This window comes from Dermacentor andersoni, chromosome 1 (genome assembly GCF_023375885.2).
Source record: "Dermacentor andersoni chromosome 1, qqDerAnde1_hic_scaffold, whole genome shotgun sequence".
In the NCBI taxonomy this organism is placed as follows: Eukaryota; Metazoa; Arthropoda; class Arachnida; order Ixodida; family Ixodidae; genus Dermacentor; species Dermacentor andersoni.
In genome coordinates this window covers 343,415,080-343,441,650 of record NC_092814.1, presented here as the reverse complement: position 1 = coordinate 343,441,650, position 26,571 = coordinate 343,415,080, and the positions used below count along the sequence as shown (strand labels likewise).

Below are 26,571 nucleotides of genomic sequence, written 5' to 3'. Positions count from 1 at the left end.
CTCATTGCTGGCAAGCAAGGAAGATCGTATGAGGGAACCCGAGTCAGGTGTCGGAGGTGTGCTCTCAGGACATATGTAGCAATGTCAACTGTCAAAGGAGAGTCCCTGGCAATGACCACTGTCGCAATCGACAACGTACTTTTTTGGGAGTCCAAGACAAGTTCTGAGTTCTTGGGCTTGCACAATCTGAAGTCTACGGATATTTGTAGTTCAAATATTTCCTAGTACAGGTAAGCTGTACTGCAGGAAGCCCAAAAATGGGGCTTTATATAATTGCAACATTGATGGTACTGTAGCGCCCCAGGACTTCCCACCGAGAAACGTAAGAAGGTCCACAATGGTGGCCAAACGCTTTGTCAAGTACGAGACGTGAGGACTCCATGACGAGTCTTTATCAATGATGACGCCAAGAAATCGGTGCGTTCGTCTTTAAGGTACATTTTGGCCATTTTTCCGCAAAGCATACGCGGCCATCGCTCTGCGAGGAAAAGAAACCAGTGCACACTTCTCAGGTGAAAGATCCAGGCCTTGCCTTCTTAAATATGTTGACACGGCCGTTGAAGCCTTTTGAAGTCGTGCGCGGACTTGTAAACATGTCACTCCTCAAGCCCATATGCAAATGTCGTTTGCCTATACGGAGAGCTGTACGATTTGCGGTAAGGAATCGGCGACACCAACGAGCACCAGGGTAAATAGTGTAGGGATAAGTACTCCACATTGCAGTACACTACGACTGGCATAGCTAGACGGTGTTGGTTCATCCTCAGTCAAAATGAAGAAAGATATTCCATTCAAACAGCTACGCACCCAGCAAAAGACGCGTCCACCAATCCCTGCAGTTTTGCAGGCGTCCAGAATTGCATGATGATCTGTATTGTTGTAGGCACTTTTAACATCAAGGAATAAGGCTGCAGTGATTCGTTTCAGGCATTTCTGGTGCTGTACGTATACGGTACAAGGTCAATAACGCTATCTATTGACGAGCATTCATGTCAAAAGCCACACACGGCTTCTGGATAGACGTTGTAAAATTCCAAGTACCATTATAACCGTTGTAAGGATCATTCTCTGCCTTACCTTGTCGACGCAGCTGGTCAGTGCTATTGGACGGTAAGATGACAATTCTAATGGAGATTTGTCAGGCTTGAGGAGTGGTACACGGCGACTGCATTTTCACGTCGTAGGGACCAAGCCGTCACGGCATGATGCGATATATAGGCCAAGAAGTGCATCTCTGGCCTCTAGACCAAGGTTTGCAAGCGCAGAGTATGTGATGCCATCAGATCCTGGTGACGAAGATCGCCCGCACCTAGCGAGTGCGGTCTCCAGCTCTTCTATGGAGAAAGGAGCGTCCATACTAGGGTCTCGGGAGCCAGGGGTGACAATAGGAATAGGTGTGCAAGGCTGGAACGTCGTGCCCGCACTCCTTGCGCAGTAATCTTCTCCTACGTCGACTTCTCGGCCTCCTTGATGAAATGCTATACTCGCGGACAACTTTCTGTGGCTATCAAGGGAAAGCTACGGAGGCAAAGCGTGGACAAGTGAGAGCGCTTCTGAAAAGAGCCCCGCGTTTTCATCCACGTTAGTTTAAGCTGTGGAAGAGAAAACATACACGCCTTATTAGCAATAGTTAAATAAGACAAAATATACCACTGAATGTAAAAGTTCACATATTTTGCGGCTTTTCCCTTGCGCATGTGGGCAAACGCGGAACCGTCGCACGTGGAAGCTGCTTCGACTCAGCGTCTGTTCCGAGCGACCAAGAGCACTATCAAACGCTGGCGGATCACTTGGCGCGGTAGAATATGTGCAGAAGCTTGGCCCGCGTAGCTTTTCATTTATAGCCATGGAGAGTTGTCCGCGAGTATAGAGATTTAAATGGTCTGCGCTGTTGAGGAGCTGTTCGAAGTCCACAGACTGTTCTCCAGACAGCCGACAGAGGTTTACGCGGATCGAGATATCTGCAAAAAGACTTCCAGCGTTGATTTCGGAGCCCAGCAATGCGATGCTGAATTTCGTTTTGAATGCATCTGGCCTCTCTAAGGTCGTAAAGTGATTTGGTCCGTCTGTACCATCGCTCCGCTCGTCGGCGGATTGCACGGAGGTGCTGTATTTGCGCCTCAAAATCCGTGTATTTCTCCAATGGTCGAAATGAACGCATAGCATCCTGCATGACTTTGGCGATATGAATTTTCAGTGTGGACGAAAACCCTTCGTGGCATGCGTCCTCCATAAGGGATTCAAACACGGACCAATCCATTGTTTGTTGAAGATTTGATGAAGCCTATTTTGCTAGGCCCTTTCTCTTCAGGTAGGTAGACATGTGGTCGCCTCCATGGGTTTCTATATCTGTGAACCAATGGACATGGCCAGCGAGACATCGCGAGACAAAAGCGACGTTTAAACAATTGCTATACGTCCGACGGTGCATAAACGCGGGACTACCATCGTTTAGGCAGCAAAGTTTATGGTCAAATGCAAAGGAAAGGAGCTTTCTCCCTTTGTAATTTACCTTGATGCTTTCCCAAAGTGAATGGTCCACGTTAATGTCCCCAACAGCAAAGCATGGACCCGGAGTCACATCCAAAATCTCACTCACTCTCCGTCTATCGAAACGACTTGATAAAGAAAGGTAAGAGCCCACTAGAGTAAACGCAATTTTATGTTTTTTTCACAGTCAAGCAGACATACTGATTACAGTCATGAGGCCGCGCTGGATGAACACACCGTATGTAGATGATCACCTTTCTTATGTCATTACAAGTCGATGACATATAAGGTTCATAGCCTAAGAGCCGGACGGATTTCTATAGGTTCGGTTCACAGACAACAAGAATGAGGAATCGATTGGCGATAAAGAATTGGCGAAAATCAGCAATACGGGATTTAAGTCAACGGGCATTCCACTGCATAACGAACGCTTCCTTGACTTGTCTGAAGAACGGCTGACGTGGTGGAGCCACTGTGTTTGCTATTCGAGACTAGCAAGAACCGGATCCAGACCGTCCAGCACTTTCAGTGTACCGCGAGCAGATGGCGCTGTATGTCATTTATCAACACGCGAATGGCTTTTATTGGAGATTTGATTTCAATAACTGGCTTGTCTAGACCTCGCACGCGACCTGTGCCGTCATTGATGCGTCGGTAGTCCACCGTCAATCTTTGTTCTTCTGGAAGACCTAATGTCGGAAGTGCATGCCAGGCGTTTGCAGTAGGCGTATTCATTGCGTCACCAGACACTGTGCTGTCAGTACGGTTGAGCGGCTTGGGAGCACCAGCTGCTGAAAATACCGTCTTTATTAGGACGGTATTAATATCTCTAGTAGCCGAAGATCGTCTGCGGCGGCCACGACGCCGTCGCACTTTGGCGGCGGCCTCTTCGTGCGTTGAGTTGTCTCTCACATTTGTTTTAGGACTTTCAGCTCTGTCTTGTGCCTCGGGCAGTCTTTCGACGATGCTTCATGAGGACCAGAGAAATTGGCACACTTGAAGTCAGTCGCACGGCAAGCACCAGCGCTGTGCTGCTCAGGGCATTTTGGGCACACTGTAGAATTTTTGCATATACCGCTGACATTCCCGATCTTCAAACAATTACTGCACAGAAGAGGTCTCGGCACGAAAAGTCACACTGGATGACGGAAAAATCTAACTTTCACGTGTGACGGCAAGCTTCCTCCCTTGAAGGTTATCTTCACACGTGTGTCTTCTATACGACGGACTTCAATAATAATTACATCCGCTGTGGCACGTTCAATCAAAATAGGTCGATCCTTGTCCTTTATTGACTCATCGGCATCATAAATACCACCTGATGAAGTATCGCTGTTTTGTGTTATTATGTTGGGAACATATAGCGTGCCCAGTACTTTGACTGTGCTCTAGGTATCCATCGCTGTTCTATTCTTGACATCGACTGCTAAAATATTCTTATTAGTGTCAAGTCTCACAACCATAATATCACTCGGAACAAGAGCCTCTAGTGTGATTGATATGGCTTGCCTGTTTAGCCCATTCAGGTCTTCGGTGAGCGTCTCGGGCAAGAAGAGGATGGTATGGACTTTGTCAGTGCCCTTTGCCACCGCCGTCATCCTTGTTGAGGACGATGAAGCAGCGACGATTCTCGTCTTTCCTTTTTGCCTTACAACTGTCAAGTAGTCACAGTTATACGACACATCTTCTGAAGCAGAGTAGTACAGCAGGGTGTCCTCGTTGCCTGTGTCGCTCATGAAGTGGTCGCGCTTCCTCGGAGCGCTTGACGCTATGACGTTTGTCTCGTCTGGACGCCTAGCCGACTCCGCTACCATCGCCGAAGGCCTCGGGAGTGGTGCCACCCGAAAACAAGCAAAAATACTCGTAAAATGACAGAAGTACAAAACGGAGTTCCACACAAGAGCCATTTTTTCGTCGTCCAAAGTTTGGATTACAGTTCTATTTCTAGTGCACTGCTTTTAATATCGCCCATAGCAGCCGTTGTGGCTGTTTTTGCCGATTGAGGTCACGCTTCGTCGCTTCCAAAGATTCTGTTGGCGATACTACTAAATGCACTTTCAACGATGTGGGCCAGTGCTATGCTCATTTTGGTCAATGATGTGCAATAACAATGCAACTAGTCGAATTTTCGTGAGTGTTTACGGGAACATTATCAAACCACGATGAAGGAACTCACATGAACGCATTGGTTAAAGGTAAAAAAGGGCCCACTTCAGAGATCCAAGGGAGCGCGGCGCCGGAGAGAAAGAAATGTGCGCCTTCTTTAGACGGCCATAGATTAAGAAGGGGTGGCAGGATGGGTCTAACAGCCTTTTAAAACCAGCAAGGAAGAAGGGCTAGTTGGTGACAAGTATTATGGAGCATGATTTTACGGTGAAAGTTCATACGCAACTGAGCGGGATACAAAGAACGACGAATTTCAAGCGCTCTTTACTCTACAAGGATACATAACCAGCAGTCGCTATGCGCGTGTTACAAAAACATTGCCACTGCGCTCGTTATCATCAGTCACGTTCAATAAGCATTCCAGCATGCAAACGAGGCACAAATTTGTTAAGATAAAGCTTTTCTTTTTTTGAAAGGACATTAGATGCATTGCTGACACAAAATTCGCCGTCGTTCTTAATGCTATGGGCGTCGAGTAGTTTCCTTTGATTCTGCGTCTTAAAGGCCTAACGGATACGCGTCTCCGTGAATCTCACCGTTTGTCCCGTGTGCTCTCGTTCTGTCCTGTCCAAGTTTGCTCCATAACGTCACGTCTCATTATACATTACAAGGCCATACGTGCTCGTGGACGTAACACTTCCACCGGATGCCTTGCACAGCTGAGCTGCTCTCCTCCAACGGCTTCTGGCTCGTCTTTGAGAAGCTTTTGATGGCTTCTGATGGGCCCGATTTGCACTTTTCGGTGCCTCTCGCCCCTGAACACCAGCTCGATCCCTCCACCGGCCATGTCTTGGACTCGTGCCGCTCTACCATCGTTATCCGCTCGGAGTTAAATAGTCCTCCTCAGAGTATAGGCCATCTTCAGAGCATAGCCACCATCCTAATCAGAGTATAGCTAGTGCCATTTGGCAGCGTTATTCAGTGATGTTTTTTCGTTCATCATGTTTTCATGATTGTTACTTTTTCTTTACTGACACCCTTAGTAATACCATTTACACATACACATACAAGGTTATACTATCACATGCAAAAGTAACCATATCTTCGGCATTTTCAAACCGTTATTGGACATTATTTGGCGCGCGCAATTGCCGACAATTGTTGTTCAAGGCTGTTGAAGGCAAAAATAACATCGATCATCAATATCAAGTAGGGGCGAGGAGAGGGAAGCGCCCGTTAATTCTGGTCACGAAGTTTCTTCGAATATAAGTGCATCGCGCGTCAAACCAGAAAGTGTTAAGTGTGATCATCTCCAACACGTTCGATAAAAATCACGCCTGTGCACCATGGTTTGAGAAATGTATTCTTATAAAATTTTGCGAGTTTTCGTAATCTTTTTGATTACGTGAGCACCAATTCATTTTCGTATTCCGGGGTTAATTGTGACACTCAGAAGAATATAAAAATTGTTTTTCGAAGGATGACGCCACGGCTTTCGCTGGATCATTGAGACGCATTCACCTATGACATTAGCCTCCTGCAGCGGCTGTTAATCTTTATTTTTATTTTATATTTCATGTCGTGCGAAAAAGCCCCGACGATGGGAGTGTTGTGTTGTTTTCTTCACTGCATGATTAAACGTAATGCAGCAAAGACAACGCACTAATCAATATTATCGTTGGAGAGACGAACGTACTTTCAACCCTTTTCCTTGCTTGACGGTAATAATATGGACGAAACTTAAAAAAAATTAATATTGATATATCCTGTAATAAAATGTGTAATCCTGCCTATGTATTGCAACTTGCAGCAGCTCGCGAAAACCTTTCAAATATGTGATAGAAAGCTCCATTTCACGCTTATTCACCAAATTAAATTGCTTGTCCATCGCAATAAAAATAATAACATCACGCTTTCAGGATAACCAATAGCATTGTTGTGCAACAAAATACACAATCTTCTTTGTTTATGCATGGGTTACCTCGCTACACAATGCTGACAACTATGTGTTGTTCCCTGTCCACTTTGTCAATTCAGGAATATTATTGCGACGAGTCTAATTGAAGGAGTAACTATAGTTATTAAGCTACACCTATGAAAGCTTTATTCTAAATGCAAAACGATGAATTGTAATTTTTTAGCGTACTAAGAAGCGTACCAACCAATTTTTTCCTCAAGGTACCTTTTGCGGGCTTAATTTTTCGGGGGATCCATAGATGCTCGGAAATTTAAAAAAGTGCCGCACGACTAGGCGCTGGCGCGCAGCGACATTACACCCTTTAAAGAAGTTTCAAAGAAGTTTCGGACGAGCAATTTGCATTACTCGCAAGTATGAACAACTCGTAAGCAAGAACGGCGGTTTGGAGGCAAAGGTCATGACCAGTCGTGTCGGGCGCCTTACCGCCCACCGCCACAAGCTCGTCGTCTTCTAGACAGACTGCAATCGGCGAAAGCGCCAGCATCCTCAAGAGTCGCCGTGCGCACCTAATCGCTGTCTCGCGCAGCCGCAGCACTTCGGGAGAAAACTTACCTCGCCAAAAAACAGTGCTCGAAACAATTTCTCCATCAGCGCCTCCTCGGTAAGTACTTTTAAGAGAGATGTGTTTCGGGCTTCTCAAATTCCTTCCTCATAGTAAGCAGGATCGCCAGTGATGGGCCGTGTGTGCGGGATAAGGACGTGGAGGGTATGACATGGTACTTGTTTCGCCAAGGTTTAAATCGGCCCTCACCATTGGCATTGCATTAGTACGTTTTGCCCGATGCCCTCGCCTGACCCGATGTATTGTGAAGGGGCTTCCGACGCTATTGCGCTTGATTGGTGGTGCTCGGGCGGAGTAGCCGTGTCGGCAGAACTCGCGAGGCTATTTCAGCCTGCGGCTTACAGCGCATGTCTGACTTATTCTGGCTTTGCTGGGCCAGAAGAAGTCGCTAAAGTTCGTTGCGAAACGCTCCGAGTACAGGTGGCGAGCCGCTGTGGCGAAATGTTCGCAACGCACGTTCCGATTTCGAGCATCCGTACTCAGTCCACTACTCGTCAATACGTACGTCACACCATTCCGCCACACCACCGTTGGTTAGGTCGCAGGAATGTATGCGAACCCAAAGAATACGATGAAAAAAAAAAAGACAAGTTATTCTGGAAATCTGACCGGGAGACGGCTAGATCTTCATTGCTGTTGGATGCTTTCGTCCTGCTTCAACGCAAAAAAAAAAAAAAAAGAAGCCTTGCGATAACTGAACACATTTTTCAAATAATCATATTGAGCCTGCGTTCTTTTTTGTTTCTTTTTTTTTTACGGGGAGATTGTATGCCTATACGTTTTGGCACGTTTGTCCTTCAATCACCCTGCCATTCACATCCTCCGCAAAACGAGGAGCGCTTCTCCACACAGATACTCTTATTACGGAGAAGCCAGATCTACGCTCACGAGGAGGAGAGAAAAATAAGCAAGGAAAATAAATACATAAAGGTTCTTCTACTAAGAAAAAGTAGGAAAAAACTGTAGTTAAACTTTTTTGTTTGACCTTGCGGTACCACGGCACGGACGCGAAATTCAATGCGTACGAGAGCTTTGGCCTTCGTGTTATGCAGTGATAACGAGGGATGTCCAAGCATCGCATTAGCCAATTTTCGCGTTTCTTTGTAGACAAAAGGAGGCGGAAAGAAAAGCAGAGCACGAACAGGAGATCGCTTTCACTACGAGGCACCGCACATTTTCTCTTCTGATGCTACCTTTTGCGGATGAAATATAAAAATGTTAATGCATACGGTGATTAATTTAAATTCGACCGCGTGTCGCAACTTTAACGAACTTGCATTCAGACAACCTGAGAAAGCGTTGAAGCTGAATATTAATTCTTGCAAACCGAATATTAGGCTACCAATTCTGAACAACAAGGACCTTCGCTGAAATGGTAATGATTTGTACTTTTTTGCGTTGTGTTTAGTTTCTGCATGAATATATTTCGTTTACCACGCAAGTATATTGGTAAAGCAAGGACTCCAGAAAACTCGCATGCTCAAACTAGTTCTTGCGGTCGCTCTTAGCTCAATAGGTTTAAGTGAAAATACGGAATCTCAGCAGGCGCGCTTGGATTCTGACCGTATGAAGTTCATAAATATGCCCGACTGCTGGCTTTTCAAAGCGTCCCTCTCCGCCACCACTTCATTTGGGATTCTGGCAGTGAACCACACTTTCTCCAAAAGAAGCCCCTGTTCCGTGGCCAAAAATATTCCTAGCGTCAGCACGGCTCGTCGCATACTGCATATGTGATCTTTTGGCTAAGCCTGCATCCCATCTTTCTTTTTCTTTCTCTCTTTTTTTTTCTATTACTGGGCCGTTCTAGAAACGCATTTTTCAATGCCAGAAGATAGACTTCTTTGAGAGTGTATTAAAAATTCCGTCGGAACCTCGCCGATACTCGTGAAATTAAAACGAGATGCAATAAAATATTTGCAAAATGTAAAAGAAACCTTTCATATTTCAAAGCTCTATCGCCGAAGCGGGATGAGTAACGTCGGATGCGTTTAAAAAAATATTACGCATCTGCTATATACCGAGCTTCGGATATGTCGAAAAAGAAAAAAAAAAACGAGGGAAACTAATTTTTCAATTGACATGCGCTCAACTCTCGCTAAAGTTACAGCCTACGCCTCTTCGTCTTCATTTCGCTGGTGTCAATGTTGCTTGTACTAAGAGTACCTTTTTTTTTTTTCAAAATTGAGCGAGATGATAACCAAAGTGCCTAATGAGTGATGTTTTGGAGTGCTTGTATCATGCGACCCGTGCTTGGAGCCTGTTCCCCTGACTTCGCAAGTCGTCTCTGTAGTTCGCGATATGTTCGTGCCATTTCCCACGCCCTGTGCCACGAATCATTCGTGATTGTTGGCAGGAGAACGTCTGCAAATTGCACTCAAATAACAGAAAGATTGTGGTCTGGTTCCTTTTTAGGGAAACACGACTGCCTGAAATTTAACATTTGATTTTAATTTTTATTGTCGCAAATAGTAAAGTACAATGGAAAGAATGCTTAAATGTAGAAAGGGCTGCGAAATTAAATAATAATACCATTATTATTAGGTTATTAATCAATCAATCAATTTTGTTAACGTGCGCTGGTAAAACCTGGTGGTCTTGGATGATGATGATGATGATGATGATGATGATGATGATGATAATAATAATAATAATAATAATAATAATAATAATAATAATAATAATAATAATAATAACTACTAATTCTGGGGAGTAGTCGCTATCGGCGACAAAGTTTGTTCTTCCGCAGATCCAGTGCTTCGAACGCTCTTTGCTGTTGGCGGTTCATCAGTGGACGCAGTGACTCAAAAGAGCTCGTTGGCTGAGCAAACACCCGGGCTGCCTTTATCGTCTATGCGGGATCCTTTAATTTACGCTACGATGCATTCTCTAATTGCACTGACGGCCAGTATATTGAAGCTTCGACCGGCAGCAGATCCGTCGTCGTCAAAATAAGAGCATTCATATCCCCCGACTCTATTCATTTATAAACATCTGTCTGGGAGTAGCAACCGATCGCGGCACAAAGCGGAGGCGCGGCTTCGTGCAAGCCAATTAAGATGTTGAAAAGGCGCTGAAAATGGACAGAATAGCTATTAATTACGGCCCCTGAATTTCGTCGCGTTTCGTCGGGGAACAGCAGGCAAAAGGAGAACTGCATGGATAGCCGAACTTTGTTTAATCCATGACTGCTCGTAGTGGAATGCGGCTCATTCGCCGAATGGTGCAGTTTTATACAGTCAACTGTCGCGATGGTTGCGCCACCGCTATCGCTCTAGCGGCGATTATTACGCAACAAATTTATTATCGTGAAACTCGCGCTCAGGTCCTCGAACCATAGAGGTGCGGGCATTGTACTTTCAGAGATAATGGTGTGGGGTATTCGACGCGTGCGCATTTGGTGTTGAATATGTACGCGGGGGGGGGGGGGGGAGGCAGTAAATTCTAGGACGAAACAGAGCAAGCACAGGGTGGTCCCATCTCTCGGGAAAGTACTACTGCGTTCGAGAATCAGAAACAAACCTGTTGCGCGCGAAATGGACACCACACAGCGATGAATGTGATGTCCATTCGGCGCGCAAGATGTTTGCTTCTGACGCTCACCAACTCGCCCAAGGCCACGTTGATTTGTTCCACAGTCATGCGTTATCTAAAACTTCGACTGACAGCAAGAACGCGATAGCAAAGCCATGTAGCTAGCGTGAACGAAACTCGTGAACGAAACTCGTTATCAGCTTACCTCATCTCGTTGCCACACTATAATATACACGGGGTGCAAAAATTAGCCCTCCTTGCGCATCTGTGGGCACACACACGAGCTTCGAAGATACCGAAATGCTGCGTTGTCAGAGCAGTCAAACCGTCACTTTTACCTATGTTTTTTTTTTAATTTTGCGTCTCAGCGGGATCTTCGAAGATCAATGTGTTTTTCCCCAGACGGGAATGGAGTTTAAATTTCGCTGCACCCGATTGCTTATCTCAACAGCATTGCGACTCAAAAAGGCATCAATTGTGACAGCGACCCCTTACACTTCATGGGAAACAAGCGATGGTTTGTAATACGCCAAATCGCAGGACATACCGTGGTTTTTCTAGTCTCGAAATAGCCCTGGAGGGTTATCTTGCTCACAGATTCGTCGAGAAGCTCTCGTGGAGCAACATGACAAGTCTTTTGTTGTAGCGGCATTAAAGGGTCCCTGCACCACTTTTTATCGTAGTCGAGAAATGCACTTGAACTTAAATTAGCCTATTTAAGCAGTACTTTGCCGCAAAAGCTACTTCAATGCGGGCAGCAGAGGCGTAGTTATTGGCAATCAAAGGCCCCCCCCCCCCCCCCCCCCCCCCCATGATCATTATCGTAGTGCTCCTGCTGTTCCTTCAGTGTTTTCCACTGCGAAGGCTACAACGCTGTAACTTCACCGCGGCGCGCAGTTCAAATTTGATTTTGGACGTAGACGCCTCTATTTTACGATTTTGCCACCCACATAATGCCCCAAAACGCGGTGGTCCTCTGCAGCGAGCCACTGTGCGCTCAGCCAGCGGACACGTCGCGGCACCCCGCGGCCGCGGTGGTATCTACGCTACGTAGCTGACCGCAGCTACATGCAACTACAGTGTGTATATGCGCAGAGCGTTTGCGTTCTGCACGACTGGGCTTGAGTGCGCGCTCCCACCGATAGCTCCAGTCTAGCCCTGCTACGTGGTGCCGTCTGGCTTTGTCCTAACCAGCTTGACCGACGATGGCAGCCACATCCAACTTGCGCAGTTTGAAGCGCTATCAGTGTAGCTTACTACGAAGAGAAGTCTGCCAAGGCGCGCGTCTAGCCAGGAGCGGCCAAGATTGAGTGCACGCTTGCAAGCGTGCGCGTGGTCTGACCTTGATTTTCGCTTGGTTCGAGGATATAGTTGCGCGTTCAAAACTAGCCGAAATTAGCCGGCTACAGACGGCTACGATGCCGATAAGCAGGGTGGCCAAAGTTTAATTCCTACGCGGGCGGCGTCTGCGGAGCGTCAGCAGACGATAGTCGGCTTCTTCCGGAAGTACCTATCGGTTATCGACATTCGAAAGCAGAATTTCGCTTACTTCAGCCTGTTTATTAAACTGCGCGAATAAATATACACAGTAACCGAAAGAAGCAGCGCATTGATCCAAACACACTTCTGGATTTATGTCAGCTATCGGCCAATAGCAGCCGCGTATAGGAATCTGCTATGTTACGAAATAAAGCAGCCCGAATAGAGTGAAGAGAAGGTTTTTGTTGAAAAGAGAGAATTTGAGAGAAACTTCAGAAACTTCGCGGTCCGCTTGCGAGCTTCACGCTCGGCGACCGACTGCAAAATTTGGTTGAAAATGTTCACAGTAGCGTATGCTATGTGCGGACTGTGTTTTCTTCACCAGTCCAGAGGGATGGATCGAGATCCTTTTAAATTAGACTTGGTCCCCGCAATGCCCGTTTGAAATCGCCGGTTAGTACGCAAACGATATTTCGTGGTATTACTATATCCGTTTCTTCCCCGTGACTTCAACTTCTACCGTTCGTGGGCCTCACGATTTCCGTATAGCACAACATTTTAAATCGTAAACTATAATCTCCATATCTTCAGTAACCTTATTTAAGGTAGCGGCTCTTTTCTGGAGTTTTCGGAAGAATATCTTTATCCAGCGTGTCCATTTACACTGAGATATATCGCACCGAAATAATAATATGGGTGTACGAATTGAAACGTTTTAATTGAATCGACTACGAATACTTCGGAAAAACGACCTTCGAATGTCGAATACTGCCAATTTCTAAAAAAAAGAGCGATATTTCCATTGAGTTCGCTCGGCAAAGAAAAACGTATTTACGTTATGTGATACATGCAATGCCGTTCACAACTGGTTGTCAGGTTAATTCAGGAAATCGTAAAGGAGAAAAAGAAAGCGGGATCTACAATCGTATCTTCGGAACTATAATAATGACAGTAATGGAAAAATGAACACGCGTCATTAGATGCCTATAGTATATAGCGTAGTGATCGTCGAAGGAGGTAAGGGCAGTACTACGGACCCTCACGTGATTTTTGATGGAATCTAAGAACATGCTTAGATTGGCCAAATCGTAAATTTCTTTGTCAAAATCGAGGTAGCGAATTCGTAGGCTGCATAAAACGAGGGATGCTTATTCAATGGCTGGTGCTTATCGTGCGTAAGTGCCCTTTTCCATGTGTTTGTTCAGGAACTGGTTCTTCTGGGCGAGCAAGTCGGTTCTTTTTCATCGGAATCATTCGGAAGAGTGTCCAATTGCATAAGTACTTTTGCCAGTAGAGTGCAAGACTCTTTCTTGTTGCCCCCATAGTGTTTGTGCGAAACAGCTATTCGAAAACATATAATAATGAATTCTCGAGTGGAATACGCATCGAATAGCGAAAACCGTTCGTAATTTCGAATGCTGCTGCTGCTGCTGCTGCTGCTGCTGCCGCCGCCGCCGCCGCCGCCGCTGCCGCCGCCGCCGCCGCCGCCGCCGCCGCCGCCGCCGCCGCCGCCGCCGCCGCCGCCGCCGCCGCCGCCGCCGCCGCCGCCGCCGCTGCCGCCGCTGCCGCCGCCACCCCCGCCGCCGCCGCCGCCGCCGCCGCCATCGCTGCCGCTGCTGCTGCTACTGCTGACCACGACGACGACGACGAAGACGACAAGCAACCGAGTTTCCATACGCACCGGGCTATTCAGTTAAACCACCCGTAGGCAGACCGAACATGACTCCCTCCCCCCCCCCCGCCTCCGCCCCCCGTGCTGGTATATTGGCTTTGGTGTTGCAGTACTAAGCCCGAGGGCGCGGGATGAAATCCCGCTGCGGCGGCGACCGAATTTCGATGGCCGGATTTCAATGGCCGATTAGACGGATTCGGGGAGTTCGAATCTCGCCCAATTATGTTGTTTTCTTCTTTTTCCTCCCTGACGTTTTTCTTCCTTTTTATTATTATTATTATTTTACTACTTTTCCCTCCGCATCTTTCACGTTATTTAGTGCGTGGGTGGTGGCTGAAGGCCGAGACGGCGTCCAACTTAGGAGCACGTTCGCTTTTCACCGGCTCTATGACGCTCTGCGACACGACCTGCCTGACGTCACGGGCGTTGCGGGCACCGTTTCCTCTCCATCTGTGTATTTGTTCCTTCACCCCTTTCATGTTTCTTATGTCCCATGGACTCTATTGCTCTTCCCTTTATGCCGACACTTCATTGGTTTTTACCGTTGTTGGCACATGGCCGTCTGATTGGCTGAGCAGTCCCAATCTGGCGGTCATTGCCTTTATTTTTTCAAAACCATGTTTCTTCAGATGCTTTCAGGCATGCTTCCGTCGCTCTGAGATCAACCAGGGGCAAACTGTGTCAGGATCACGGTTCACGGCGTCCACATTCTCCACACCACGGGCACCTGGGGCCCGTCGTATCACTGTCCACGTCACCCACATCTTTGGAACACATATCCCGCGCTGACCGAACCTCAGGACAGCTGGAGTTAACGTGCCCATCCCTTAATTTTCCAATAGTTATTTTCCTGATTAAAGAAGCACTTTGGGTATTGACAACCCCACCTCCTTTATTTTCAATTGGCTTACGCCCGTTATTGCATTCTGCAGGAGCGGGTTTTTCCGTCCATTTGTTTAGTTTGTTTCATGCGCAAAAAAGAACGAGAGTTTGAGAAGGGAGCAAAATGCAATAACACCCGTGTGCCGTGCATCGGGTGGACGCTAAACAGCCCCAAGTGGTCAAAATTATTCCGCAGTCCCCTACTACGCCATGTTTCACAATCCTATATCGTGGCTTTGACACGCAATACTCCAGAATTTAATTTAATTTTTTACACGAAGCCACGTGACATGCTGTGGTCCCCGGCACTCAACTCGGTTGTGAATATTCATGGTTCAAAATTCGTACACCCACAAAGATGTAAATTTTCAATGGAAAAATAATCGTTAGGAATGCAGCGCGCTTTTTATCGTGACTTAGCATTCATGAAACAAACGTACCGCGCACGCCGAGCTAGAGGAAAGTATACACACAATTGTTGACAATAATTGCTGCGTGGCAATACTGCATGCACTCGACACGGCGGGCGGCGTTTTCTGGGCTTTTATAGGCCTCCGCACCCACACAAAGATCAATCAGCTCGTGAGCAAGGCCGCATCGCAGCTGGTTTTGCAGCCCGGCAGCCAGCGCTATAGCCGCAATGACCTAACGGACATTGGAGGACTTGGTCCAAGTACGGTTGTCACGAACGACGTGACTCCAAGTCTAGCCTGCCCGTTCTCTTGTGCGCCCACCTGCAGTCCTGGACGCTTCTCCGAGCGCGGTCGTCGTCCTCGTCATCGTCGCCGTCAGCCAGCAGGGCGGGGTCGCAAGGCACCTTGCCCAGGCGGCGCACGCGCAGTATCATGCGCGGCGCGTGCTGGAGCACGTCCGCGGCCTCGTCGTGCGTCAGCTCGCTCAGGTCGTGCTCATTCACCGACAGGATCTCGTCGCCCACCTGCGTCGCAGTGGTCAGTGGCGCATCAGAAACGCTGCTCTACTACTTTGCCTGCCGCTCTGATAAAGCAAAGCCTATAGGGCGCAACTTCCGGCACCCACGCAATCGAGATGTTCAAGTCATTCTCGTCGGTCAATGCTTCCCCGATTGACACATTTACACACACACACACACACACACACACACACACACACACACACACACACACACACACACACACACACACACACACACACACACACACACACACACACACACACACACACACACACACACACACACACACACACACACACACACACACACACACACACACACACACACACACACACACACACACACACACACACACACACACACACACACACACACACACACACACACACACACACACACACACACACACACACACACACACACACACACACACACACACACACACACACACACACACACACACACACACACACACACACACACACACACACACACACACACACACACACACACACACACACACACACACACACACACACACACACACACACACACACACACACACACACACACACACACACACACACACACACACACACACACACACACACACACACACACACACACACACACACACACACACACACACACACACACACACACACACACACACACACACACACACACACACACACACACACACACACACACACACACACACACACACACACACACACACACACACACACACACACACACACACACACACACACACACACACACACACACACACACACACACACACACACACACACACACACACACACACACACACACGCACACGCACGCACGCACGCACGCGTACGCACGCACACACACACACACACACACACGCAGAGAGAGAGAGAGAGAGAGACACGCGCTTTATTATATTATGAAAAATGCTAATTCAACGTTGTTCCTTGCAAGGCCTGAGTACGCGAAATATCTCTGGAGATGGAGCGTAGCTTTGGGCGACGCTCAGCTAATATTGTCTAATACGCTGAAGTCGTGTCAGAGTGTGCAGCCTGATCGCAGTTCATAGCCTTTGGAAAGCATGCCGAATGTCCTTTATGGATAACAAGATCCCGATCAATAGTGTTCTTAAGTGTTTAAACAGACCTCTTAACGGACGAAAAAACAACTTGCCGCAGGTGGGGAATGATTCCACGTCTTCGCATTACGAATGAGAAGATGTGGGATCGTTTCCTACCTGCGGCAAGTTGTTTTGTCGTCCACTTTCAATTCCATTAATTTATCATTTCTTTAGTTCAATTAGTCTGTACAAGTACCTTCCCGTGTTGTCCTTAGTGTCTTGGTTTGTTGGCTTCTTATGATATGCCCGCTCTACTACGGCACAGGGTGGTTGGAACGCGAGGCGCGCTTCGCGGAGCCGCGGGCGTAACCACGGAGTCAGATAAACAGGAAAGCCAGCTCGCCTGATAAGGCGCTCCAGCGAACGCTGTGCGAGAAAGCGAGCTTTCTGGCACCTTTTTTTTCTTTCCCCCGGACTGCCAGCGCCACCGCTGCCGCGGATGCGCTGACGTGAGTGCCATCTGATGACGCTTCAAGGTGGCTTGGTACGTTTTCCTCCTCGCGCTCTCTTCGCTATCGCAGCCTTCTCCTTTCCTCCCCACTCATTCGCCATACTCTCTTCCTTCGCTTTCCTGCTCGCGCTCTCTTCGCTATCACCTTCTTTCATTCCACGCTACGCTTCGCGTTCGCTTGGTTACGCCGAGGGAGGACGAAGGCACGCCGACACTCAAAGCATGAACGAGCGCCTAAGAGCGGCGCTCTAAAAAGTGGCAACCGTAAAGGCGCCGTCACGTGGCCACGACTCACTTTTGCAATGACAAAAATATGCAAAATATTCTGCAAAATAAGCCCTACCACGTAGCATTCACGTGTGGATAATGTGAGATGATTCCATATATTTTTCAAAAAGATTGCATGGCTATACAGAAAATTTCGATGTAAAATTTATGGTGCGCGAAAGGATGCATTTGCAGGCACCGGAACTGGATGGCGCCAGCATGCTGAGCACATCCTAATGGAATGCGAAGGGATTGACGCAGCGAGGCCAGTGCGTAACATACACCTTCCAGAAGCGCTTGCATTTAAAGTGGCCAGAAGTTTCAATCGGTCGGTAGTCGAGATAAGCAAGAGGCATTTAGAGTATTGGGGGAAAAGAAGCAGGGATGAGGTTTATACGACCGGATCATTGGTAGCGGTACAAGATAGATAGAGAAGTCTTGAGAAAAAAATACAAATAAGGAGGTGTCCTCCAAGGGCGTGCTGTTATCACCTGTACCTCCACTGGCAGAGCTGCGATGGGTAACATCAGCAACACAAAAGTTTTTCCCCCTTGAAAATGAGCAGATCGTGTCTTCACTGGTTGTGCACGCAGTCCAAAAAGGCGCCGCACTGACACACTGTTTCAAGCAGCGACGACTGTGAAAGCACGCCATTTGGCCACTTAACATTTTGATAGCCGCAAGGTTTCTCGACGAGGTCGTTTCTAGACTTGGCCGCCGCAAGGCACACACATTTGGCGCAAATAGCTAGCGAATGAGGTAGCGGGGGAAAGGGCTTTCAAAAGCCGCGAAGAAGATAGCAGGTGAACCGAAGCAGAGAGCAAGGTGCAATACTGGGCGCCTGTTATCGCTGGGAAATGAGTGGGCCGCCGCAAATGCGTTGCAAGATATTGGAGTTGGTACATCTATTTCACTCCGCGTGCGTAATCATGTAAGTTAAAGGAATAATTCGACGCCAGTTACACTGACACCTTGAAATGTAGAAACACGAAAGTAGCCTTCTATGGCGATTCACTCCAACGTTCCAATATAAACATGGGCCGTAAAGCTTGTAGCCAAGAAGGTAATTAATGTAATTCGTTCAGTATTGAATCAGTGACCTTGGTCGTTCGTGCAAAGGATGTCCACCTGTGCAGATGATTCGAGTAAATTTTGTAGGCCGTTGAATAAAGTGTTAAAAATTATGTATGCAAGCATTATCTGTCAAAGTTTTTATCGATAATTCGTAGCTAGGCGGCCTCATGCTCATCAGCGCAACGCCATAACCCCTGAGCTAGCGCGGCTGGTCGCTATGTTTTCCTCAATTTCATATTGCCGGTTGTCTGCATTTCTGTCAAGCTGCTTCTGCGGCTCTTTTTCGCTTAACCTCCTCCGCTTCTTTGTAAAGAGAGAGAAAGAGAGAGATAAAGAAGTAAAGAAAAACTAAATAAAGAGAAACAAAAGAAGAGGAAAAAAAAAACAAAAGGGAAAGAAAGAATAAAGAGAGAAACAGAGAAAGAGAGAGAGAGAGGAAGAAAAGAAAGAAAGAGGAAAGAAGGAAGAAGAAGAAATGAGAGAGAGAGAGAGAGAGAGAGAGAGAGAGAGAGAGAGAGAGAGAGAGAGAGAGAGAGAGAGAGAGAGAGAGAGAGAGAGAGAGAGAGAGAGAGAGAGAGAGAGAGAGAGAGAGAGAGAGAGATGAAAACGTTTATATCAACTCTCGTAGAATCTTTTCTCCTTGTCAGAAATGTGATCTAACGTCGCGGCGTTCGCATGCAGGCGCGACAATACACAGGTGAGCGTGCGAAAAAAGCAGTTGAGCGCTTGCGCCAGTCGGCGTTCCTCCCCTGTTGTCCTCTCTACGTTGCGCTGCATCCTTCCCTCAGCACAATGAACCACCTAGCCCAGCAACAAGTTTTATAGTACCATCTCAAGACAGTAACGGCGGCCAGCGTATATGTACTTTTGGAGAGAAAGCGATGCTCCGCAGCGCATTGGAATCGGAACGACCTAGTTCGCCTTCGTCTTTTGAACGCGGTTCATCAAAACAGCTCGTTTACGGTCACGAACGGATGACTGCAGCCACCAGAAAGATTAGTATACGGATATTTATGAGCTTAACCTGCTGACAGTGTTGGGAAGACAGCAATTTTGGTGCGAATTTCAGGGCGTTCCAAGACGTACTTTTGAAGCGAGCTGAAAGCGCAGTCTTTGAAATGTGCAAAGCGCCGGGAACACTCTATTCGACGCCGCGTTTCGTCGTCAATAGTTTTTTACCGTTCTTGCGAATTACGGAGTTAAGCTGAATTAAACGCGAGAAAGGTGAACTCTAGTCACAAAGTCACGCTCTTCGCATGCAGCAATACACTTTTCTGAGTTATGATTTTTGTGGTCGAAATATTTATAATTCTTGAACTATCAGAGCTTTTAGAAACTGCAAAAATTTACTGGCAAAATGAAGCTTTCTTGCGGAGAGTAGTGCATCAAGTACAATTCGGAAGCAGGTTTTTACGATTTACAACTTTAACTTTCGTTACTTTAGCGGTGCATGTTCAATCAGAGTTCGCAAAGCTATAGCTCAGATTTTGACTTGTCAGGATATCAGGTGGCAGTGCATGCAGAATGCCCGTTCGTGCCACGGACATCCCATGCAAACGGACCGCAATTGATCTGGAGAACGCTGCCATGGGTCTTTTCTTAGGCAAACGAGCGAGATGGTGGTCAGGGACTCTGGATATATGGCGAACATGCGCCCGGAGTGCGTCGATAGCTATATAGTTCATTATTGGGTAGTCTCTCGCGGTGGCAATTGTTGCCATGGTTGAAGCATTTCGAGGTAGCCCCAGAGATGTTCGAAGGGGTTGGCCTTGAATGCTCTGTAGGACATGGATGTTAGTTTTATTAGCATTCGACAGCACTGGGGTGCTGTATCGCAAGTATCCTAGGAATCCTTTGTCTTTGAGGCACTCACCCGCAACAAGAACGCCATCCCCTATGTGGTGCTTGAAGAAGCCTCCTGTGTACCTTGCTGCTCCAGGAATAATGAAGAAAGCTAGCCTGACCACCGCGGCTCTCAAGCAGATCACATTGGAACTTTTGCATTGTTCATACGCTAACCGAATCCATGTTTACAAGGATGGTTCCGTCTCGGAAAATTCTACGGGCGCCGTTGTTCTACCATCTCATCGGTCGTCATCAAGTTTAAGACTTCACACGCAACGACGTCTACAGGTTCCGAACTGGCTGCTCTTCGCGCTGCTGTCGAATACATCGAAAAAGAACTGCCGAACAAATGGGCAATATTTTGTGACTCGAAAGCAGCCCTCCAAAGCTTGCGAACTTTACGACGTGGCAATTATGAACAGCTGGTGTCCCAAAACAACGAAACCTACCATTGCGCTTCTGAACGAGGACATGATGTCATATTTCAGTGACTGCCGGGACATTGTGGCATCGTTGGTAATCACCTCGCCGATGCCGCTGCCCGACGTGCCCAGGCTGGCTCACCGACACTCCTTATACCTTTATCGAGAGTCGACGCTGCAAGAGAGCTTCGCAGTTTCGCTCGTACCATCACGTTAGGTTACTGGCACACACCACATAACTCTAAGTGTCGTTTATACAGCCTCGACCCATCACTGAAACTTAAATTACCAGCAAACCTTCCACGACCTGACGCAACACTGCTGTGTCGGCTGTGGGTAGGAGTAGCATTCACCAGATCCTACAGCTGTCGTATTGGAATGGCGGATTCACCAATGTGCGCTAAGTGCAAGTGTGAAGAGATCATCAGTCACCTTCTGTGCCACTGTTCTCGCTTCGATAATCAACGTGAGACTCTCCAGTGTGCCTTAAATAGACTGGATGACAGGCCATTTACAGAAGCGAAGATCTTGGGAGCCTGGCCTCACAGTTAATTAGCCCAGAAAGCAGTTCGAGCGCTTTTTCACTACCTGAGGGCAACAGACTTGAGTACCCGACTATAGACATCCTACACCTACGTTCTCTCTCTCTTTCACTCCCCATTCCCCTACCCACGTGTAGGGTAGCAAACTGGACTCAGGCTGGTTAACCTCCCTGCCTTTCCTTCTTCCCTTCTCTCTCTCATCCCCCCACGCAAACGGAGAATGAGAGGTTTCCTCTCGTAATAATTTTGTTGCAAGGTCAGCACAAATTTGCTACTTCGGCTCCGTCACGGACTTGGTATTCTTTCCCCGCCACACTGATTAGTTTACGCATATTAGTCGCTCAGACTGCGCTTGCGCGAATGCGCTGCGCGAATTCTGATTTTCAGAATTCGAGCGGTAGTGGAGGTCGCGTGACGCCACAAAGTGATTGCACAGACCGGACGAATGAATCGCAACAGATCAAGAATTTGGGGTACCATTATCCACTAATGATGTGACTGACAAGCCCGCTGGAACGATATTCGAGCGAACAACCGTATGACCTACAGTCTTTTCTAAAATGCCTAGGATCCCCAGTGGCCTGTGCTGCGTCCCTGTTACGACAAAGGTATGACAGAAAGATTCGCGAAACGTGGATTTCGCCAGTAATGTAATGTACCGGAAGGCAATAGAAAAAGGTTGGAGAATGAAATGTGCAAATGCTGAAAAGACAAAAAACGAAATACTGGGTTTTACGTGCCAAAACCCCAGTTTTCACACCTGGAGCTCTTTCACGTGTGCACCTAACTGCGATAACGCGAGTGCTTTTTGCATTTTCCCCCTGTCAAAATGTGGCTGAATGCTGCGGGCGGGATCGAAGCCGCCACCTCGAACCCAGTGGCGCAACGCCATAGCCATCTAAGCCACCGAGGCGACGATGCAAATGCTGATCCCAATACCTTTGCGTCGCCGTGTGCCGACGATATATTACAGATGAAACACTTCACGGATATACCGAAAAAAATATGAATGAAAATAATATTATGCGCGAGAAAAGAACTGTCCGCGCTATGGTTGAACTCTGTTATGGTGAATCCACATTCAATGACACAGTGGTCATTTGCGGCACCAGTAATACTGAACGAGTCAATGGACCGATAATTCGCAGTGGAAGATAAAAAAAAAAAACGATAACAGAAGCACGGAACCGAACACTACAGACGACGTTGTTCGCGTTTCCGGCTCGCTGTCACGCGCACGTCGAAACAGCGCTCGATTCACGCTGTCCCGCTGAAGACTTTCGACAGATCAATATTTCTTGCATTAGAAAGCACCAAAACACATCGATCTCCGCATCGGGAGGCATATTTTTTTTTCCTCCACGAGAGGGCGTGTGTGTTCGGAGCCCCTCGCCATTATATACCCATAATTTTTCAAGTGACTCACTTACTTCTCGATTTAGGTTACAGGCATGGGAGTGAAGTTCCTTCTGTCGCTGCGCTTCTCGCGCGAGGAAACTTCAGAGCGAATCATCTGACGGAAGGCTTCGAAATCGACCCTGGCCAAATCTCTCATCGAAGGCGGCGCCTCATGAAATATGCTTGCGGCAGTGTTTGCTGTGCGGAGTGATTCGTGCCTGCTATCAGAGGCACTTATTTTTCAGACTCCTTGTAAGGGACTTTTAAATAATGCGAATCATACACCACTGCTTAGTACTCGACCAAATTGGCCTGTCCGATTGCATGAAAATTCAGTCCTCCTGTACTGTACAGCCGGGCGGCTTGCCTTGGCTGCGTTTGTCATTTCGTTTTTGTTCTCTCTGCATTAATATTCAATTTAATGGTGAACTTACCTCACATGTTCGACCGTAGATAAAAGCAACGGTACGCGTTATTTCGTTTTCTGGTTGTGGCGCCTGATCTGCGTTGGTTCACCACGCGCATGCGCACACACGCCGTGTGTGCCTGGATTGTCAAGGGCGTTTCACTGGGAAGAGCATTTATAAGTTAGCAAACGAGCCCATCGACTTCGTTAAGTCGTCGCGGTTCGCAACAAGCAGGTATAACGCGAAGTAAAGACGGATGTTTTCGAAGGTATATGACTGCGATGTAACTAACGATGGTCGTGGTAAATCCGGGCACGTTTTTGCGAAAGCTAATAGCAAATAACAGTAAATAATTGAGGTGCTATTTTGGGCATTGTCCGATTCCACCATGTTATCAAATGTGCCATATTTTCAACTTCTTTGGCCCAGAGGGCTGCCGATTGGCTCGAAACGCCCCGATTACAGAATCTGGCAATATGGCTGAATTTGGAGAACGCATTGTATATAGGTAGCGTCACGCTGACAGTGTAGTCTATTGGAATTTATGTATTGCGATTTGTTCTAGAATTGGTTGCAGTGACTTTGTAACAGTAAATCAAGCACTAGCAGAGTGGACACTTCTGATGAAAGAACTGCTGGCATCGTAAAAGCGCCGCGCATATGATATTGGCGGCCTCACCAGTATTCCACACCCATGCACAGATACTGGAAGGCACTCGTTCACCTGAAATGCGAGTTTCAGCTTAAAGTACGGTTTAAAGGGTGAATGTGAACGTGCTGAAGCTCGGTTAAAAAAAAAAAGCGAACTTCGCGATCGTAAAGAGATAATTTGCTCAAGATAAACGTAACTACGAATAGGCGCCGATGATAGCTGCCCTATAAAGAAATACGTTAATGCACGCGATGAATTAGCTAGCGACCAATCGTGGGAATTGCAAAGCGCGCACTGTGCCTCGTTCTGTAGCTCATTTTGTGTTCTTATGATGCGTCGCGGAGGGTGGCCAATGTCAACGATGGCGTCTGCGCGACGGTGTTGGAGCCAATGAAAAAAAAAAGGCTACAAAGAGTGGACAATGAATTGAAGCGTGTCACAATACAGCTGAAGACGTAGTACGTACTAGATAACCCCTTACGACTCATAATGACGGACCCGTCGTGGTATAAAAGCCAACGTCATCTAACAGCGTCGGAAGAAGCAACAAAACTCGTCACGTATTGTGACATCGCGAGCGCTTCGTGGGCAAGAGCTCAAACACAAGATTGATAGAAGCAAACAAGATCTGCGCTTCGTAAGGATTCATTTTCGCGGATTACTTTGTTTCTGATCACTCGTTTTCTCGGATCGACAAGTTCAGCGGTCGAACCAAGCGCCGATGACGAAAGTAATTAAAATAAAAGCTTGAATACAGCATATAGCCCCGTGATAAGCTCATGTGGTATCATGATGTAATTCGCAGAAAAACCGGCACCGCTTTCAAAAGGAAAAGAATAATAATAAAAATAATCCCACATAAGAACTGATCGGAAGAGAAAATTTCAGCCAATCCTGAAGCTGGACATATCATTTAGCGGAAGCGAGCGGCCGTTAGCAAAGAGCGCGTATACGAAAGAAAAGCTTTGCGAATTCGGCCCCAGTGAGTCACCAATTCAGGTTGGGCTTTAGCAGTGTGCCTGCTGAAACCTGCACTGATTGACGCGTGTGTGGGCGCGGTATTTCCGCAGCGTGTTGCACCACCCTCGCCCATACCAGAGAGCCTAAAGGCGCGAAGAGTGTGCGACCGGAATTCTTTGCCAATCGTCACGCGTCGACATGACATCGACATTCCCTTCACCGTCACTGCGTCAGTACAATAAAATGTGCGAAGTTAGGCGATTGCACGGTCTCGCAGACCGGTATATGTGGTAGGTACGAAGTTCTGAGTTTGAGTGGTCACTATCTACGAACTTACCATGCACAGCAGCGAGTATGACGGTAATTTTTACCAACTTAAATATATGGGCGAGTATATGCTTTCCAGCAAACTGGCCCATGCTCTGCCACTCAGAAATTGCGAGGCGAATGTTCTTGGCACCTCGGGTACCTCTCCATACATTTTGATACCTTTGAAATTCGAAACAAGGACGAGTTACCAGAGTTACCTCTGGCGCAGGTCACATTGCTGCAGTTACGACTACACATCAGTCAAACCCTGATTTGGTTCACATATCCACAGACGATTCAACTATTGCAGGCAGCACGTCTTGTGCAGTGGCAATATCCTCAAGATTGGTGTTTATCACATTCAAGTGTTCTCGCATTTGGCCACAGCCACCTATAGCAGGTGGGCCACAGTATGGGATTACAAGCAGCCCCTCCACAGTGTATGTTCGACCATGTATCTGGGACCACGAGTTTACGAAGATTTCCGTTCGTAAAAGCTCTTTCCCACTGGCCAGCTGCCTCCTCTAACATCTCCAGCATCGGGCTTGGCTTTAATATTTTCTTACGAAAAATTCTAGCGCAAGAAAGTTTTGCAAATATTGTAAGCATCTGGCTTCCGAAATTGAAGCTTACCACTGCGGTAGTGAAAATTAGAGCTACTCCATATGCTACCACAGGTAGCATATACAGTAAGTCTAGTGGAAATAGGCACGCCCATCAAACTCTGCTGTCTGCAGAGCCATTGCGGCAAAATCGGCAATTAAAGTGCCGTAGGAAACGTACGCTGCGGCCATGAAGTTGAACGCGCGTCCGTGCGATTGACAAGGCTTGACGAAGGGCGGTATTTCGCCTACTTGCGCGTCGCACTACAGTGGAGCAGCCAAACAAGACAGATGCCCTCAGAACTGTGGAGAGTTCGAGTGAGCAGCAATGGACGAACAAAGCATGTCGCTCGGGCTGACGTTTCGACAAGAGGACCTCACAAGGAACCCCGGCGAAGACAAGTGGGCGCGTCGAAACGTGGCTCCCGCAACATGCCTTGTTCGGCAACTGTTAATTGCGTTAGAACAATGGAATTCAGCCGAACCCGCTAACTTCAACCACCTGCACTCATGCAAAGGTTTATTGCTCCTCCTACAGCTGCCCGGTCTATCTTGGTGCGAGGTTACCTTAGTAAGTCGCTTGTGCTTGAGCGCTGCGTTTGAAAGCGTCTCCTGCAAATTTATGGGCATTACGAACAGCTGGCGTTATACATGTCATCGCAAACGAAAGTAATGTACACATAAGAAGACGCGAGAAGAAAAAAAAAAGGGGGGGGGGGGGAAGAGCACACTTTACTATTCTCACACTTCTTGGACCGTGGCGTTTACTCACGAAAGCGTTCTTCCGCTACACTTGTTTGTAAGAGCAGATGTTAGCTAATCGTGATGTTGAACATAGTGTTAGAAGATGTAGCCAGCGCCAATAGCAGACAG

The 26,571-nt window shown here is 47.4% G+C and overlaps 1 protein-coding gene across 1 annotated transcript in view; it reads right to left on the bottom strand.

Moving 5' to 3' along the window:
- Nucleotides 1-26,571, bottom strand: part of LOC126516541 (whirlin-like) — a 277,363-nt gene that overhangs the window by 141,982 nt on the left and 108,810 nt on the right. The window contains exon 6 of the mRNA XM_055063788.1: nucleotides 15,435-15,637. Coding sequence (XP_054919763.1) covers nucleotides 15,435-15,637 — 203 coding nt within the window. The remainder of the gene's footprint in view (nucleotides 1-15,434; nucleotides 15,638-26,571) is intronic.